The following is a 19,173-nucleotide window of genomic DNA, read 5'->3' on the forward strand; positions in this document are numbered from 1 at the left end:
AGCAAGTCTTCCTTTAGAAAGAGGGCAAACCTTTCTTTACCTCAGTTTTTCATCTTCAAAATTATACTTGTTCAGTAATGAAAAGCATCATATACACCCAGAGAGAGAACCGTGGGAACAGAGTGTGGAACACAACATAGCATTTTCACTCTCTGTTGTTGTTTGCTTGCATTTTGTTTTCTTTCTGTTTTTTTTTCCTTCTTGATCTGATTTTTCTTGTGCAGCAACATAATTGTATAAATATGTATATATACATATATTGTCTTTAACATACACTTTAACATATTTAACATGTATTGGACTACCTATCTAGGGGAGGGGGTTGGGGGAAGGAGGGGAAAATTTGGAACAAAAAGGTTTGCAAGGGTCATCGTTTGAAAATTACCCATGCATATATCTTGTAAATAAAAAGCTTTAATTTTTAAAAAGGGACCTTCAAAGTCAAAGGGGCACACATAGAAAAAGATTACTTTGACTGGAGTGAGATAACCTGGCTTCAAATCCCAATTCTCTCCTGTATAACTGTAGTAAACAAATCAGTTCTCCAAACCTCTATATTTTCTCATCTATAAAATGAGGTAGTTAGGCTGGATAATCTCTAAAATCCCTTCTAGCCCTAAATCTATAAACCTATGAACTAGTTCAAGCCCTTTCATCTTACAGTCAAAAAAATTGACTTAACCAGCATCCCCTGGGGATTAAGTAATAGCACAGCAGAATCTGAACCCAGGTCCCAGAAGCCCCTACAATAGAGTTGCAAAGCTTCTCAGAGGCCATCTAGTCCAATCCCTAGCTAAATAGGAATCCCACACTGCAATACCCCCAATAAGTAGTCATGGAGCCTTTGCTTAAAGACTTCCAGGGAGGATTCACTCTGAACTGTTAAAACTTAAGATCCCTCCAGGATGCATATTAACTTAGAAAACCACATGTTAAGATTATCTATATTCTATATATTTTTGTTTTTATCGTTAATTACATTTTACTCTGATTCTGCCATTAAGAATACTGTGAGCAGCTTGGCCATGTTTGACACCATAACGCCTGTAACTTGTAATGCAATGAGTAGCTCATGACTGGGAAGAACAACTTGAAAATCGGTTCATTAATTGGGTTGGGTCTTGATCAATAATAATGGTGATGATCAGGGTCCAGGAGGAACAATTAGCAAACAGATTTAAGACTAAGAATGTCTTCTAGATCTAGTCTTACCACTTAACATTGGCTTTCCCTGAGTGACATTAGATCACATTCCCCATACTGGCTATTCCAAACCTGTTTCTCAGTTTTACAGCTCTCTAATTCTCTCCCTACAGATGATTGCCACCATGTCTACTGAGAAAATCAGTTTTGCTTCTTTCTAGGTTTCCTGCCTGTCTTCCTACCTATCTGACTGTTCGGTTTCATTCATGTGAGCTTCTTCAACTTTCCTACTTTACAACTCAAAACCCCTCCGTACCTTCAGGCATTTTTCCCTCTCCAGTCTGAAAAAAAAAAAAAAAAAAAAAAAAAAGGTGTTCTTTCTATTTATGCTCTTTATCCAGTCCCCTCCAGTGTTTTCCAAGAACTTGTCCCTCCGACCATTCCCTTTCACCTTCTTTGTGAATGTGTATTGGCTCCTTCTCTTAGGTTAACAAACATACTCAAGTGTCCTCTATCCTCAGAACCCCTCCCCCCCTGCAGCAGGCCACCCGCTCAAGTTATCTTTCTATTTCTCTCTTCCCTTTTTACTGGCAAACACTTAGATTCATCTATATTTGTTCCTCGATGTCCTCACTTCCCCTTCACTTCTTAATCCTTTGCAATCCAACTTCCAGTTTTACCACTTAACTAAAGAAGTACTTCCCAAGCTTACAGTTAATCTGTTTATTACTAAATCCAGTGGGCTTTTTTTTTGGGGGGGGGGTTCTCATCCATCTTGACCTCTTTGTTGCCTCTGCCATTGCTGACCACTTTTTATTTCTAGATATTCTTTCTTCTCTTGGCTCCCACAACACCCTTTTCTCCTGGTTCTTCTCCCACTTGCCTGATGGCTTCTTCCCAGTCACCTTTGCTGGTTCATTACTCCTAAATTTATATGTACAAAGAAGGGATACAAAAATGTATCCTGTACACTCTCCTCTCTCTATTCTCTTCCTCCTTGGTGAGCTCATCAATTTCCATGGGCTCCATTATTACTTTTACAAATGGTTTCCAAATCTATCTATCCTATCCTATTTCTATTTTCAACTCCAATTGTGTATCATCAATTTCCTCCTGGACATCTCTACTTCATGTCCCAAAATACAAATCCCCATTTTTCCCATTAAACTTGCCCTTCTTCCAAATCTCCTTACTTGTGACCAGTTTACTACCACCCTCCCAATCACCCAAGTTTCTAGTATCAATCATCCTTGAGTCTTTCTTCCTCCACCTTGCACGCATTCCATCCCCCATTCGATGAGTTGCTGAATCTAATGGATTCTACCTCCACAACCTCTCTCACATCCATTCCTTTGTCTCCTTTCCATTTAGACACCATCAGGTCCTCATTATCACTTTTCCAGACTACCATAACAGTTCCCCAACTGGCTTCCCTATCTGCAGTCTCCAATCTGTCTTAGAAGAAGAATCTTCCTAAGGCACAGTTCTGACTCCATGTTACTGCTGAAAAACCTTAAATGTCTCCTGACTATCTCTAAAATTAAATTATTCCTCACCATGGTCTTTAAGGTCCTCCACAATCAGGTTCCCACTGACATTCCCAGCATTGTCTCACATAAATTGACTTTTATGTTCTAGTCAAATTACTGACAAAATGAATTCCCAAGTCCCATGACCTTCTCTCAGTCCCCATACCTTCTTGCCTCTTCAGTCTTGAATACTATTGATCAACCCATTCTCCTTGATACTTCCTCTGTCTCAATTTTACTTCTTTCTAGGTTTCCTGCCTGTCTTCCTACCTATCTGACTGTTCGGTTTCATTCGGCTTTGCAGGATCTTCATGCACCCACCTGGGTCTCCCCCAGGGCTGAGTGCTGGGCTCTCTTCTCTCCTCCTTCTACATCGTTCACTTAAAGATCTCATTTGTTCCCAAGGTTTTCATTTGTCATTTCTATGCTAATGATTCTCAGAGAGCTCCTAGCCTCCAGACTCAAATCTGCTGCCAGTCAGACATCTCAAATTGGATGTCCCATGGGCATTTTAAATTCAATATGCCCAAACTGATCTCATTATCCTTTCCCACCAAATTCTGCTCCCCTCCAAAGTTCCCTATAATTGTCAAGGACACCACCCTCCTTCAGGTCCCCCAGGCTCGTAACTTGGATGTCTTTTTCAATTTTTCTCTCTCTCTTACTCTACCCCAATATTCAATCTGTTGCCAAGTCTTATCAAAGGAACCTTCATGATATCTCCCAGCTGTGTCCCATTCTTCCTGTGGCACTGCCAGCCCTCTGGTGCAGGTGCTCATTATTTCATATCTAAGCCACTGCAATAGCTACAATTTCCCAGTCTATCCTCCATTCAGCTTCCAAAGGGATCATTGTAAAGTTTTTATTATTCCTACCCACTAACCTCTGGGGGCTCCTTACCACTCTTAGGATCAAACACAAAACCTTCTTTTTGGCATTCAAAGCTCTTCATTCCCTGGCCTCCTCCTAGTTTTTTGTTTTGTTTTGTTTTGACTCCTTATGTGAAGCACATAATCTGTGACTCAGTGACACTGGTCTCCTGACTTTTCCTTGCACAAAATGCTCCATGTCTTGACTCTGGGCATACTCACTGACTTTTCCCCGTGCCTGAAACATTCTGGCTCCTCACGCTTCCTTTAAGTTTCAGCTAGAATCCCACAGGCCAGAAGGCTTTCCCAATCTCCCTGAATTCTAGGAACTTGCTCCATTGATTATCTCTAATTTAACTTATCTATGGCTTGTTTACTTACTGTCTTCCTCTGTTAGACTAGGAGCTTCTGAGGGCAGCAGCTGTGTTTTGTCTTTTTTTTTTTTTTTTTTTTTTTTGGTATCTCCTGGACTTAGCTAACAGTGCCTAGCATGTAGTAGGTACTTGATAAATGCTTACTGACTGTTCCCACACTTGCCATTCTATCTCTTGTTCTTGTGTATCAATGCACTTCTTCCTTAGTTCTGCCTCTCAGAAATGTGACCTTCCTCCAACACTCAATTTTATTTTACAGATGAGGAAACTGAGGGTTGTAGTAGAGAATGAACTTGCCCAAAGTAACACGGGTAAGAAATGGCGGTGCTTATATGACAAATCTGGAAATATGCTTAGAAGAACTGTACCTGTTTAACCTATATTAGCCTGCTTGCTGTCTAGGGTAGGGGGAAGATAGGGGAGAGAGGGAGAAAATTTTGGAACACAAAATCTTACAGAAATGAATGCTGAAAACTATCTTTACAAATGTTTGGAAAAATAAAATACTATTGAGAAAAAAAAAGAAGTGACAGTGCTGGGATCCAAATTTAGGTTCAGTGTTGAGTGAGGGACATACCCGGGCTGCTTCCTGGGCAAGTCTCATCTGGGAGAGAGGCTCTCGAGGGGTCCCAGACAGGGTAAGCTGCTCAAAGACGCACTCCTGGACCTGGGCAGTCATGAGCCGAACCAGCATGGAGAGAGAGGCCATGCTCATGTCCAAGCTCGGAGCATTGGAGAAGTTTTCCTTCAGGTAGTTAAAGGCACCTGTGGGATCAGAGAACACCATCTGGGAAATGGTCCCTTCTCGGTTCCACAAAATTCCTTCTTGACCCATGGGGCCAGCTGTGGTCTGGGAGGAGCAACTCTTTCCTTCCCATAGCCCTGACAAAGGCACAGTCCCTCCTGTTCTAAGATTGTCTGTGGGGAGCAGATCAGAGCTGGAAGAGCCCGAGCCCCTGAGGTGGTACCCTGTAAACTGCCTCTTGTACTTCCGTCATAGCACAGAGTATGCTGATAGGGAGATGTGAAGAGATCGAAGGGAGACCTCCCGGCGCAGCAGTCTGCCTCTAACGACTCTGGTGAGCAGGGTGGCAAATTCCGCCTAGCTCATGTCTGTGTACCCTGTGCTGCAAGCCAATGGGAAGAGTCTCAGGATTTGGGCTTCAAGCACAGCCCCTGTGTCACAAGGTCACTGGGATTCTTTTACTTTTTTCCTAGTTTCATCTGTGATCCGGGCAGATGAAAATATGACTAGCTCTTCCCCCCCTGCCCATACTCTACTCCAATACAGCATTCAGTCTTGCCCCCACTTCTTCACCACTCAGTCCTTGTGCCTCTTCACCGCCCAGAGACAATCCCCCTGAATTTATTCTCTTCACATACTGGCTCACCTACATAGAGAGTTTTTGTTTTTTTTTAAATTATAACTCTGCCCAACCCAAAGCCAGTGATGTCAGGGTCATGTCTCTCCCTCCCTTTAGCTTCCTTAATCTTTATTACAAAGATCAAAACAAAATTACACGGACATTATATGTGAATATAATCATAAATATATAATAACATAAATATAGTCATATTTAGATATACGGCTTGTTCCTCCAGTAACAAATGATTCTCTTGCCCAGAGGTGGCCATCCCATCTCTAGAGGGTCAGGAGACATACCTGCCGCTCTCTGGAAGGCCTCAATGGCACAGTCAATGCCCGTCCTGGTGCCCCGGTCCTGCCGGGCCCCAATCTGGGTATAAAGGGCACCAATGTTAAAAAGGACACTCCCCTTCTCAAAGGCCAGGGTCCTCTGGTGGGAGGGGACTCCAGTGAGGGAGTCATACCTGCAGAAAGAAAGAAAGATGGAAGTCTGAGCCAATCTGGGAAGTTTTCCACTCAATGCACATGCCCCACTCACAGAACCACTAGTTCTTTATGTTTTCATCAGGTCCACCCATGTGGACCCAGACCAAACCAGAATACACAGTGGATGAAGAAGGCAGGAGGAAGGAGATAAAGCATAATCCCTGCCCTCAGAGAGCCCTAGTCTGGTTGGGAAGATAAGATTTGCACAGAAGAAAAGATAAATAATTTTCTCATCCATGTCTAGGAGATGCTTTAGAAGGGATCACTGCTCCAGGGGGAGAAGAAAAACAGATACTCTATGAGATTTCTTTCCAACCTGGGATTTCAATAGTTTAAGAGTCTGTAATTCAAGTTTCAGTGAGTCTAAAATTCTCACTATCCTTCTAAGACATGAATGTTCTATGAGTCTACAGCCCTATAATTCTGTGATTCCATGAAATATTTTAACTTCAGATTTCCCCCTGACTCACGATTTTTTCATTTCCTCAAGAGATGTAGATCCTACCCTCTCTGAGAACTTAATCACCCATTCCACTTTGAAAAAATCTAGCCTAAATCCCATATGAACAGAAATCCTCTCTACATCAGCAACCCCAACACATCTATTTTTTAACTACCAAATCTCTGATCAAATGCCTCTAATGACAGGGAACTGAAGGGGCAGCTGGCAGCAGAGAGCCCTGGCCCTGGAATCAAGAGGACCCGAGTTCAAATGTGGTCTCAGGCACGTCCAAGCTGTGTGGTCCTGGGCAAGTCTCTCCCCCTGAGGGGGAGCTGCTTATCATTGTATGGCAAGGTGGCCTACTCCACAGGTCTGAACATTGCTTTCCACCTAAGATTACGGTAACTGCCCGTGTGGCCAGATTTCAGGAAGGGGGGAAAGGAGATCATGGTTACATTTAGGAAGGTTTTTCAGAGTTGCACACCAGAATTAAGGGCAGCGGCCATAGCCCGTGTCCCAAATCATTTTCTAAATCTCTGAAGAAGAAAACACTAGCGCATCCCTCACTCACCAGTGGAAAAAGACCCCAAGGTTTCTACTGGGAGAAAAGAAGCGAATGTCCAGGAAATAGAGCTGGTTATAGTATTCCATGAGGAGGTCCAAACCGGCCTCGTTTCTGCTAGGAGTTCGAATGGCCTGTGGTAGAGAGAACCAAGACAGTTAATTCAACAAACATTTTTTTCAGTGCTTACTAAGTAACAGAAAGTGGGACTAAGTACTGGGCAAAAAATAAAATAAAATAAAATAAAATAAAATAAAGGTGAAACCAGTCTCTGCACTAATAAAGCTTACATGTCTTATGGAGGCAACATGTAAATAATTATCCACAAACAAGTTAGATAGGTAGGATCAACTGGAGATAATCTCAGAGAGATCAGGAAAGGCTCTTGTAAAAAGTGAGATTTTTAACTAAGACTCAAGGAAGTCAGGGAAGACAGGAGAGGAGGTAAGGAAGGAGAATGTTTTATATATGGAAAGCAGTGGGGGTAAGAAGGAGGAAGAGTCTAGGTATGGGAAAAAGTCAGGAAATAAAATCCAGCATCACTGGATCATAGAAAAGAAGGAAGGAAAAACATAAGAAAACTGGAAAAATTAGAAGGGGTCAGCTTATGGAAGGCTTTAAAAGTCAAACAAAGGATTTCATATTTGATCCTTTGATCCTGGAGACAAAAGGAGTTGACTAAACTGGAGTAGTGTGTGTAACATGGTCAGACCCGAGCTGTAGGAAGGTCACTCTGGTGGCTCAGAGGGTGGACTGGAATGGGAAGAGACCTGAGGCACAGAGATCAACTAGCAGCTCACCCTGACAGGCCAGTAAGGTGTTGAGAGCCTGAACTAGGATGGAGAAGTGTCAGAGGAGAGAAGGGGAAAAGACAGTGGGAAACACAATTGATTGGACCTGGAAAGGGACTGGATATGGTGCTGGGGTTGTGAAAGAGTGAAAAGTTGAAGATGAAAGTCTGGGCGAACAGGAGGATGAGGATGCTGTTGACAGTAAAAGGGAAAAGTTAGAAGAAAAGAAGTCAGGCAGTTAGTGAGAGGTCAGTATCTCAGTGTGTAGATAACAATGAGCCCTCTTCCCATTTTACTTATTTTTGTCCAAATAAAGAGTGCATGATGTATCTGAATAGTGGCACAGTTAAATCAGGTATGGAAATTTGGGCAAGCTAAGTTAAGTGCTGAAGCCTCCTGGAGCGTGACCTGCTACGGCTGGGATTGAGTAGCATGGGGGCGGGGGGCCGTTCAGCTTGGGTGGGGTCTCTCTCTCAGGAACCCCTTTGAGAACCAACTCCCCCCGCCATGCTGTCTTCTCCCAAAGGTTGCTTTGGGGGGCTTCAGTGTCATGTCTAAGAGGTTTAGAAGCTAATTACGCATCCTCTGATACCTTCCCCACACTTTGTAGGAGAAACTTTAAATGTGTTGAAATTTCACAAACAAAAATTGTATGATACCAGCTCTATGAAAAGCTAGAAAATGTGATGGTTTAGAGTTTTCATTAGCTTTGCCACAATATTCACAATGGAAAATTATATGACATGGTAACAGAATAGACCTTTTAATGTATTGCTTATATTTTACCTCAAATTAAATTGTAGATATAGGGTAATAAATAAAATTCATCCATGCCTTTCACACACAAAAAAAAAAAAAAAAAGAAAAGAAGTCAGGGTAGACTAGGGTCAGTCTGATCTTATTCCCTGAAGTAAATGGACAACATTCATTACCAGCCCAAATGGGTTTATTTTACAGTAGATCAGGAGAGAAGCATGGGGAATTTATGCTTATTTGATCTTATTTGATCCTCAAAATAGCCCTGGGAAGTAGGTGCTATTATTATCCCTAAACTTACAGTTGGGGAAACTGAGGTAAGCAGAGGCTTATGGGACTTGACCCATGTCATACAACTAATAAATATCTGAGGCTGGATTTAACTCCAGGCCTGGAGTTCTGTCCCCTGTAGCATACACCCACGATATTCCCCAAATCCTGGAGTTCCTCATTCTATCTCACCTCTTCTCTCTAGCTAACATCAAGTAGTGGAAAAAGACCTGGACTGAGAGTTAGTTCTAACCGTGTCTCTGACATTCACTTGTTCTGAGACTGGGCAAATCATCCCTCCCTTCAAGCCCTTTATTTCTCCATCAGTACAACGAAGAGCTTGGAATGTCACTTCTTGCCTAATATGTCAGGAAGGAGGGAGGGAAAGATAAACCAGCAGGGAATAGTCCTCTGGGAACAGCTCTTACTCACCCACTCCCCTCTCATCTCCAAGTTCCTTTTGATGGCCAGACCTGCCTTCTTCCTCTTTCTTTCTTTCTTTCTTTTCTTTTCTTTTCTTTTCTTTTTTTTTTTTTTTTTTTTTTTTTTTTTGTGAGACATCTGGAATTAAATGACTTGCCCAGGATCACAGGAAAATGTGATCAACAGCTAGATGGCCCAACCCTGAAGTCAAGAGGACTCGAGTTCAAATCTGACCTCAGACATTTAATATGTCCTAGCTGTGTGATCCTGGGCAAGTCACTTAACCCCAATTGTCTCAGAAAAAAAAATAGAGGCAAAGTGAGCTGCCCAAGCTAATCAGCCAATAAGTGGCAAAGCCAAGATTGGAAATGGAAAGCAGGTACAGTCATCCCTTCTACCTCATGACTTTTCCCATTCTGGTTTCAATAAATTATAGGTTGACATAAGAAAATAAATTTTAGGATATTGGGAGGAGTTTTGAAGAAGCCATAAAGACCAGCAGATGACAAAGCCTATGACCAAATACTTAACTCAAATTTTAGGAAAAGGAACGGTAAATACTATGTAAAAGAAAAATGGAAAACTTCAAACTTCTTCTCTGGTACAAAGAGAGGAACAAAAAAATGTATACAGATTTTCTAGTTCACAAGGGCACCGAGTCCCTAAGCCTTGCAATGCAGCAGGATAACTATTTCTGATTCCAAGTCAACTGCTTCCAGCCATCCCCGCTTCCCCTTGGGTTCTTTCCCCATGCCCCTCACCCTTACGGTATGCATAAAGCACATGTTTTATCCATGCTAGTCTGCCAAGTAACTGGCCAACCTGCCACATACCTGCCTCAGGTCCATGAGCTTTTTGATCTCCACTTCATAGGAGGCGCTGTCCTCACCATAGTGTTCTGAAATCATCTCCTAAGGAAAGAAAGGGAGAAGGATGGGGATTACTTCTAAATGTCCCCTTCTATGAAGGCCATGGATACACAGGAAAGGGGCCAAAGGAAGGTAGCCAGGATGGTGAAAGGGACTGAAATCATACCATAATGGGACTAGGGATGCTTATCCTGGAGAACGAAAACTTAGCAGGGGCAGAGCAGCTGAATTCAAGACTCAAAATGGCAGCATGAATAGAGCAATGGACTTGCAGAAAGACCGGAGTTTCAGTTTCCCCTTAGAGACTAAACAGCTGTTCAACCCTGAATAAGTCACCTAACTTCTGACCTCAGTTTCTTCATATATAAAAACAGACTCATTGGTATTTAACAACTTTCTAGCTTTTAAATCTACATTCCCATGGTTTGAAAGGCTATCACAGAGAAGGGGGGTTTGAATTATGCCTGACTCCAGAGAATAGAAACAGGAATAATGAATTTAAGGTATAGATTTAGGTTTAGTACACAGAAAATACTTTTAAAAATTAGTTATCCAAAAGTAGAATGGCCTTTCCTCAAAAGGAGCTCACTAAGGTCTTCAAGGAATAATTAGATCAAAGCTTCTTAAACTGTGAGTCATGTGGGCCATGAAATTATGATTTATTATCAGTAAATGATAGATTTGTACACATATTTTAGATGCCTATATATATCCAGAATCACATAAAAATTTCTCAAGCAAAAAGGGGTCACAAGGAATCACAATCACTGTATCAACCTTACTTACTGAGCTGTTGGAGGAACAAATTTTATGGAATTTTAAAGAAGTGCACAAATGGGAGCTGCCATTATTATTGTTATGGCTGGAAAGGAAGAAAATGGACCAGGAAACAACATCTGAAAATGTCAGTCCTGGTAGAGAAAGTCTGCTGTCATCCAGTAGAACTGGGGAGACAGGAGCTAAACCTTAGACTCCTATAATTATCAGCTGGCACTCGAAGTAAGGAAGTCAGAGAATGTAGACCTGAGGCAATTTGAGCAAACTGTGCCCAGGGTGGCCTGATCTGGGACCGAGCTGTAGGGCAAAAAAGAATAAAAGGTAGTTTTTACCAGGAGTCCATGGTACCCTAAGGAGGCCCCTGACTGCTGTTTTCAACTTTCTGGCAAGTGGTTTTTGTTTTTAATCTCACTGAAATGCTTTTTGAAATGCCTAGAGAATGTCTGTTACCCTAAATTCAGTAGAATAATTTCAGTATTAGATGCTTGCCCCACTTCCCGACTGTTTTTTTTTAATCCATTATACCAAATGAGGAACAGCAGCCTGGACAATGTGATAGATGAGACTGGACAAAGCAAGACAGCAAGGATTGGGGTAACACATTTGGAGATCCTACGAATCAAGAAAGCTCAGGGAGCCTTTAGCTAGGAGTTTACAAATCAGAGAATTTTAGTATAAAAGGTGAAGTTGCCCAAGAGCTAAAGGCAGGTTCCAGGGATCAGCTGTGAGAGCCCCAGGGAGATGCCAAAGGGTGAGTGAAGCCTTAAGCCCAGATTTGGATCTTAGCATCCATACCCAGATATCTTTCTTTCTAGAGAAGGGCCAAAATAACATCATTATGTCAGGGTCACTGTACGGCGTGTCCAACTTTCTGATCATTCTATTACAAGCTTGAAAGGCCCTATCACAAGTTGGGCAAAAATAGTCCATATGGATATTTGGAGTGGAAATGTCTCTAAATTTGTGCATCTCATTCTTTTTTGAGTGAAAGGTAAAAAGTCTCTCTTAGGTTTGTGAGGATTCATAGAAAAAGAGATCACTCTTATTTTTGGGAAGTGGGGCAAGAATCAAGAAGGTTTCTTGGAAAAGGTAGCTGCCATTCTGGGCCTAAAAAGATGGATAGAATTTCAAAAAGTAGAGATGAAGGGAGAGCACTTCAGCCTTAGAAAATGGAGGCAACAAAGATTTCAATGTTAAAAAAAAAAAAAAAAGTCAAGACATGTACAGGGAATAGATACCCTGTCTGACTGATGGAATAGAGAGATTAAGAGGAGGTAACTAGAAGACAAGATAGGGAAAGTTAGGTAAAGGCAGACTGTGGAGGACCCAGAACGCTAAGCTGAGGAATTCGCAGTTATCAAGTAGAAGCCATATTATTACAAACAGCAACTGCTCATATTTTTATGTTCCTTTAAAATTTACAAAACACTTTCTTTGAAACAATGGCAGCATGATCATTATTCCCATTTTACAGATGAAGAAACTGAGGCAGGAGAAATATCTTGCCCCTGGTTAGGCAGCTAAGAGATGTCAGAATGGAAACTGGAACTCAGATCACCAGACTGTATGCTGACTTTGGTTAAATGGCTTCCCTCTGATTGGGACAAGGACTTACTTACTTACCCTCAGGGGTGTGGCCAGATCCAAGTCTTTGGTCTCCTTCAGCCCCAGTGGGATCATGGGGACACTGATGCCTTCGCTGAAACAAAAGGGACTCTGAGCTCTGAGGTTCCTCCAGGCATCCCCCTCACTCACCCCAGACTAGCAGCTAGTCTAAAGAAGGAAGGGGACTGGATCCATGCTTTTCACCAAGACCAGATAATATTTGTAAGGCATTTACATTAGATAAGTACACAGTAAGTATTTAATAAATGCTTGTTTCCTCCCTTCCCATTTTTGGTCTTGCTACTCTACCCTTCAAACCAGATCTCCAGAGACTACGCTTAAGAGGAGCAAACTCCAGTGCCCACCCTCAGAGGCCAAGCTTCTAGACCATTTTATCTGCTCTGCTGCCTCACATAAGCCCAGATGGATCCTCCTATAGACTTGAAGAGCTATATTCAAATCAATACTACCATATCTTCTGGAAAAAATGTGCCAATGGATTGGCCTCCTGTTCTATTCACAGTTTTCAGAACTTTCTAGACCAAAATACCTCACTCCCTTCCCATTCCTCTAAGTGTGTTGTCCACCCTATTAGAAAGAACCTTTTTTTAAAAAAAAAAAAAAAAAAAAAAAAAAAAGGAAAATTAAAAAATAAATATTCAAAAGCAAATAATATTGAAAATCAAAAATCAATAAAAAGAAAAATAAAGATAAAAATAAGAAACAAAGTATGCCCTTTGTAAGCAGAAACTACCTTGTTCTATGCTTATATCGCCAGTGCTTAGCACAGTGCCTGAGAAATGCTTTTTCCTAAAATCTTTCATTCTAACAACCTCTTAAGTCCCCTCTAATTCTGAGATCCGATGAAACAGAGCCTCCCCCGTAACCCACAAATTGGAAGCACCAGTACTCAGGCACCTGGTTCTCTCCCAACCCTAAATTCAGGGGACCCGCATGTAAAATGAGGCATTAGGAATGGGGTAAGGAAAGGCAGTTATAATAACCATTTACAATTCTATAGCACTTTATAAACTTTAAAGCATTTCCCCCATAATAACCTTGTACAGGAAGAAAAGCAAATACCATTGTTGCCATCTTCCAGATGGAGAAACTGAGGTTTAGTAAGAAGGAAGGGATTAACTTGCCCAAGATCCACAGCTAATAAACTATGGTGCTGAAATAAGATACTTGGTGATATGGTATGAGAAAACACTGGTTGGGTCCAGGAGACCAGAATTTGAATTTTGGCTCTGCTACTTTTCAGCTGTATAAACTTGGACAAGTCACTTCCTTCTGTGAATCTTCATTTTCCTCTGTAAGATGGAAGGATGGTATTAGAGGATGTCTATGGCCCCTTCTTACTTTGATCTCTTGATTATTGGTCTCTTGCACCCAAAGCTTAGCTTGGCTTCTCAGATGAGAACTCTTATTATCATTATTATAAGAGTTCTCATTTCTAGAGTGAGAGTGACTTAAGACCTGTACCTTTGCAGGTGAGAGGGCAAGGAAGGCAATCTCTGAAAGAAAAGGTCATGGAAACCTTGAATGGGGGTAACTGTAGAAAATCAATAAGAATCAATTATGCCTGCCATGTGCCAATGTAGATACAGAGGAAGGAAAAAGAAATAAGCCCTGCCCTCAAGAAGTTTACATTTTAGGGAAAAGAAGTATAAATAAAAACTACTTTGTGATTTCAAGGGAGACAAGATATTAGTAGGAAGCAATCAGGAGAGGAATTAGGAAACAGCATTTAAACTGACTTCTGAATGGTCTTATGGACTCTGAAAGGTAGATGATGAAAAAGGGCGTTATATAGGTCTGAGGGACAGCTTGTGCAAGCAAAAGGACAGGAGATGGAATTTTTACTCATGGAGAGAAGTAGGAAAGCCCATTTAACTGGATTATAGGATTTGAGAAGGGGAATAGTACATAAGAAACTTTGAAGGCTGTTTAGAGTTGGGCTGTGAAGACCTTTAAATAATCAACAGAGAAGTGTGTGATCTAGAGATAACAGGAAACCACAGATTTTATTGAGCAAAAGGAGATCTGTGTTTTAGGAATATCAATTTGGCAGCTGTTTGGAAGCTGGATTGGAAGAAGAAGAGCCTGAAGGCACAATGTGGGAGATTACTTCAACACTTCAGGGCAAAAAGAGCCTGAACTAGGATGAATGAGTTGAAGGAAAAATAACAGATTCAAGAGCTATTGTGAAGTGCAATCAACTATCTTTGACAATTAATGGGATACTTATGAGGGAAGGTGAAGGGCTAAGGATGACTTCAAGATTGCAAATCTAAGGGACTGAAAGAAAGACCAAGAGAAAGAGAAGGCGTTTTGCATTGGACATGTCAGGTCTGAGATGCCTGTAGAACAGATGGTGGAAAATGTTGTTTGGGGTTGTTTTGGTAATGTGAGATTGCAGGGCTCAAAGAGTCTCAGATCTGGATATAAAGACTGGGAATCATCTGAGCAGAGATGATAACTACAGCCACGAGAGCTGATGAAATCACAGAGAAGGAGTAGAGAGAGAAGAAAGAAGCCTGGATTTCTGGCAGGAAAACACGGGTTGAGATTCTGACTCTGCTGCTTATCAGTTGTGTGGCCTTTCCCAGTGCCTGGTACTCTCATCTGCAACATGGAGCTAATCAAGGAGGTTATTGTGGGGATCCCAAGAGAAAAATTTAAATATAAAATACTTGTAGACCATCAAAGTGCTACAGAAATGTAAATGTTTGTTAGCCCTGCTCTAACACTGATGAGACTCAGATCTCGGGACCTCAATTTCCCCTTCTTAAAAATAAGAAGCCTGTAGGGTCACAAGTTGGGGCCCCTCCCCTCCCATCAGAGGCACCTCTCATTCTGGTACACATCGACACTACTGTTCAGTTCCTCCAGCTCCTCTTTCAGCAGCTGCAGGTTAGAATTCACATAGCTCAGTTCCAGGGCCACAGTCTCCTTGACCCGATGGTTGGTAGTAGCTCTGGGGAAAGAAACACAATGTTGTTTAAAGAGGTATTAATTTAGGGAGTCTAAAGTGGTTCTTTCAAGACAATCTGTTGAAAGAGGTGGGGGGGGGACGACAAGTGTTATTATTAGCCCCATTTCACAGATGGGGAAAGTTTCCCAAGATTCAAATGGGGAAGACTAATTGGGCCCAAAGTCACACTTAGCAAAGTCAAGAAGGCAGAGCTCTGACATATGTTTTTCTGAAGGAAGAAATAAGTATTTATTAAACACCTACTATGCACCAGGCACTAAGCGTTTTATAAATATCATTTCATTTGATCCTCATAACAACCCTGAAAGGAAAATGTGATCATTATACCCATTTTACTTGGATTCATACCTTGGCCCTGTTACTTAGTACTCATGCACTTAATCTTTCTGGGAACTTATTTCCCAGACTTGGACTAGATGATCTCAAAGTTCTCTTCCTTTCCTAATTCTGTGACCTGTGAACCCATAAATCTTAACCCAGCTCTCAGATCTTCCTTTATGGGCCAAGAGTCAACATGCACTGAGACACTGTATTCCTGGATGGAGTGGGTCTGAAGGATCAAGGGAGAAACAAACAGTCCGTTAAGGCCTGAGCAGGGATGGGCAAGGAAGGAGCTGCCCTAGGAAAAAATAATCACAATCAGGATTTACACCATCCTCCAAATGTCCTATGGTGATTGGGGCTCAGCCAAAGCACTGTGGGAGCTAAAATGAGCACAGCATGAGCTGGGAACATGAGGGAGAGGAAGGACACCTGGATCCGCACACTGGGAGCCTGAGGGGAGGTGCTCTTGCAGAGAAGGAAGAAGTCCTGAGTGAAAGAGAAAGGAGGAGCTGATGAGTGCAAGAGTTAGAATAGGAAGCCAGCAATTATTTCCTGGTCCCCAAAGAATAAGCATGTTTACTCTCTCTCACCTTGGCCCTTGTCCCAGATAAGACTCTGAAATATGATAAAGCCCTGCCCTCAAGAAACCTATGCCTATAGAAAAGTCAATTAAAATGCCCAAAAGGGGATTACAAAGCCCCCAAATGGAATAAAGGATACAGATTTTGCTTTCAAATAACCCTTAGAATTGGTAGGAGACAGCCATTCCCTTCAGGATGAGAGGAAAGGACAAAGACCCTGGCCTTAGGAAATACCCCAAATGTCAAGGGGACCCAGACCCAACTCTCAGAGAACCCCTAAATTGGCAGAAGGGAGGAGACACCTTCTGCAGTTAGGAGGCCTCCAAGCCTGGAGGGAGAGTCATGGCCCACATAGATAGGTGGGTTAGGACTGATTTTCACAATGAGTTTCTCAGGGAATAATTTTGGAATATGACATTGCCTGGATCATTCTGAGAACCTTTTAGCTAGTCCAGGGCACTCACTTGAATAGGTTCTCTGCCCCTGTGCGCATCCTCATTTCCTTGTTGATCTGCTGGTTGATCCTGGCCCGGTGGTTCTGTAAGCGGCTCCTCTGAGTCTGGACCAGGGGATTGCAGCCCTGTATGAAAGTGATTGAAGAAGGTTCACAATAGGACAGATGGCTTGTCCAGCTGGACCTCAGGTCTCCTTCTCTACTTGTGTTTCTTTCTAGCCTCCACAAGAAGCTTGCTCATAAGAACTTCATCTTGTTTCTTTCATCTTTCTCTCCTTAAGACCTTACTTTGTCTATCCTGCAAAAACAGGACCCTTTCCTCTATGTCCTACATTATTACAGAACTGTCATTGTCCCTGTGATATGTAAAGGACAAAACTGGCTTGCAACACATTTCAGAAAATTAAAAGGACTCTGCAATCATTCCAAGCTGCTCCCTATTATACAAATCTCCTCTCACAGAATTTTAGAATTTAAGACCTGGAAGAGACCTCGGAAGCCTCATAGTTCAACCTTTGCCTGATTATGACATTTCCAATAAATAATTACCCACCTCTGCTGGAGGACTCCAATGTAGGGAAGTCCAATACTTCCCCGGGGACCACTCTACTGTGGGTTCACATCAAGTTGAAGTCAACTTCTCTGCATCTCCCTCTTACTACTCCTAATTCTGCACTCTGAGACCAAGAAGAACGAATCAAACACCTGGTCCACATTGTTGTTGTTTATCCTTTGTTCTTAAAGAGCACCATGAGATAGGGAGATGATGCTATGATACACAAGTGAATTGGACTTAAATGAGGGAGGGCTATGCAAAATCACCAGCCTCACTTGGGCCTAGTAGCCAGATACAGATCATGATGACTAGAGATGGCTCTGGATGCAGAGGGAGGTCACATGGCAGCTCTTTAAATAATCTGAAATTACTATCATGGCTTAAGTCTCTTCTCCAGGCTAAACATTCCCAATTCCTTCAACCAAGCTTCCCATGGTACATGTTCCAATTCTCACAGTACAGACTATACTATGTATAGTCTGATACGAATATGTTCTGACAAGGAAAGGACACAAAATAGATGCTACTTTCTTTATTCCATACATCATACCTCTCAATGCAACTTTTCTGGCCACAATATGTAATGTCCATATTGAGTCAGATGTCCCCTAAAAAGCTCAAATTCTGATGTTCCTCTCAGAAATTATGGTGGAAGCCAAAGTGTTACCCACCTATAAGAAATCTAAGACTAAACCTGGCCCAATAGCTAACTTACCATAAGTTCCTCCCTCCCACGTCTCCTCACCTTAGCATTAAGGTTAAGCCTGGTCCTAGAGTCTAGACTTTAGACCTTAGGTCTGATTAGCAATATGAAGGGAAGTATAAAACAGAGAAATAATCTGTTTGTAAAAAGTATTCACTGTTGTTGGATGACATCATACTGTATCTATAGCTACAAACTACAACATAAAGCCCCAGGGTACTAGGGTACATTCAGAAGTCAGATGCGCAATAATTGCATGGGAAAAATTATATGAATAAGAACAAAGAGAATTTCTTCTTCCCCAACAATGATGTGCAGGTAAGCAAGCAGTCTACTGAGTTAGTCTGTTAGAAAGATGCTACATAGAAAGATGTTAGATAGATACTACAGATAAAATAGGAAGATGTGAAATATCTGGTAAATGATGTAGGGCTTTCAATGATCCCATACTTTACCCTAACACAAAAAAATCCATCATTTTAACAACAACGTTTTTCTTATGTTATATGGCCAGGTTTTGTAGACTACCATAAGCATAACTGATGCAGAAGACAAAGTAAGATATATGGTAGATCAAATGAGATAAAGATTTGTAAAGTGCTTAGCACAGAAAGTGCATACTATGTGTCCTCCCTTCCTCCTTCTTCCATTTCTTTCTTCTTTCACTCCTTCCTTTTTACCTTCTTTCCTCCCTTCATCCCTTCCTTCTTTCCACTCTCTATCCTTTCCTTCTTTCTTCTCTTCCTTCTATCCTCTCTCATTTCTTTCTTTTTTCCAATGATAAGCCTATAATATATAGCCAGTGCAATAACAGGAGTAAATGACATTCTCTAGGAGGTGTATATTCAGAAAAGGGTATAGGCTGGTCGGGTGTTAAGAGTGAGACATTGAAATGGACAATGGAGTACCACATTGGTACCAAGAGAATGTTAAAAGATTGAGGGTAGGTTCTAGGGAAAGTTGGTGGCAAAGCTGGTAGAACACTAAATCTGTAGTCAAGAAGACTATGTCCTGATAAGGAAATCCAAGAAAAAATCATGTCATTTTTCCAGCCCAGGAAGGCATAAGGAGACAGACAGAGAAGTCTTTGGACAAATGGGATGGGAATCAGGTACAGCCACATATAGACCATTTTAGCAGGAGAGACTCTGGTGAAAGGGAAGAAGAGGCCTCAGATCCATTAAAGACAGGTCTGACCTTCTGAAAGGCACAGGAGCAGGTGCCAACTGGCAATTCAATTACTCACTACCCAGTTCCGGGTCACAGATCTTGGACAGGGGTGGCCTTTCAGAGTG

General features: G+C 41.8%; 1 protein-coding gene across 1 annotated transcript in view; it reads right to left on the bottom strand.

The window, feature by feature from the left end:
• The window catches only part of RHPN1 (rhophilin Rho GTPase binding protein 1), a 43,830-nt gene that overhangs the window by 10,938 nt on the left and 13,719 nt on the right, over window positions 1-19,173 (bottom strand). Inside the window, exons 2-8 of the mRNA XM_074263971.1 lie at window positions 16,630-16,745; window positions 15,114-15,242; window positions 12,281-12,356; window positions 9,845-9,922; window positions 6,781-6,905; window positions 5,579-5,745; window positions 4,493-4,680 (exon numbers count right to left, since the gene is read on the bottom strand). Of these exons, the coding sequence (XP_074120072.1) occupies window positions 4,493-4,680; window positions 5,579-5,745; window positions 6,781-6,905; window positions 9,845-9,922; window positions 12,281-12,356; window positions 15,114-15,242; window positions 16,630-16,745 (879 nt within the window). The remainder of the gene's footprint in view (window positions 1-4,492; window positions 4,681-5,578; window positions 5,746-6,780; window positions 6,906-9,844; window positions 9,923-12,280; window positions 12,357-15,113; window positions 15,243-16,629; window positions 16,746-19,173) is intronic.

The sequence above is a fragment of the Sminthopsis crassicaudata genome, chromosome 1, assembly GCF_048593235.1.
Source record: "Sminthopsis crassicaudata isolate SCR6 chromosome 1, ASM4859323v1, whole genome shotgun sequence".
Lineage (NCBI taxonomy): Eukaryota > Metazoa > Chordata > Mammalia > Dasyuromorphia > Dasyuridae > Sminthopsis > Sminthopsis crassicaudata.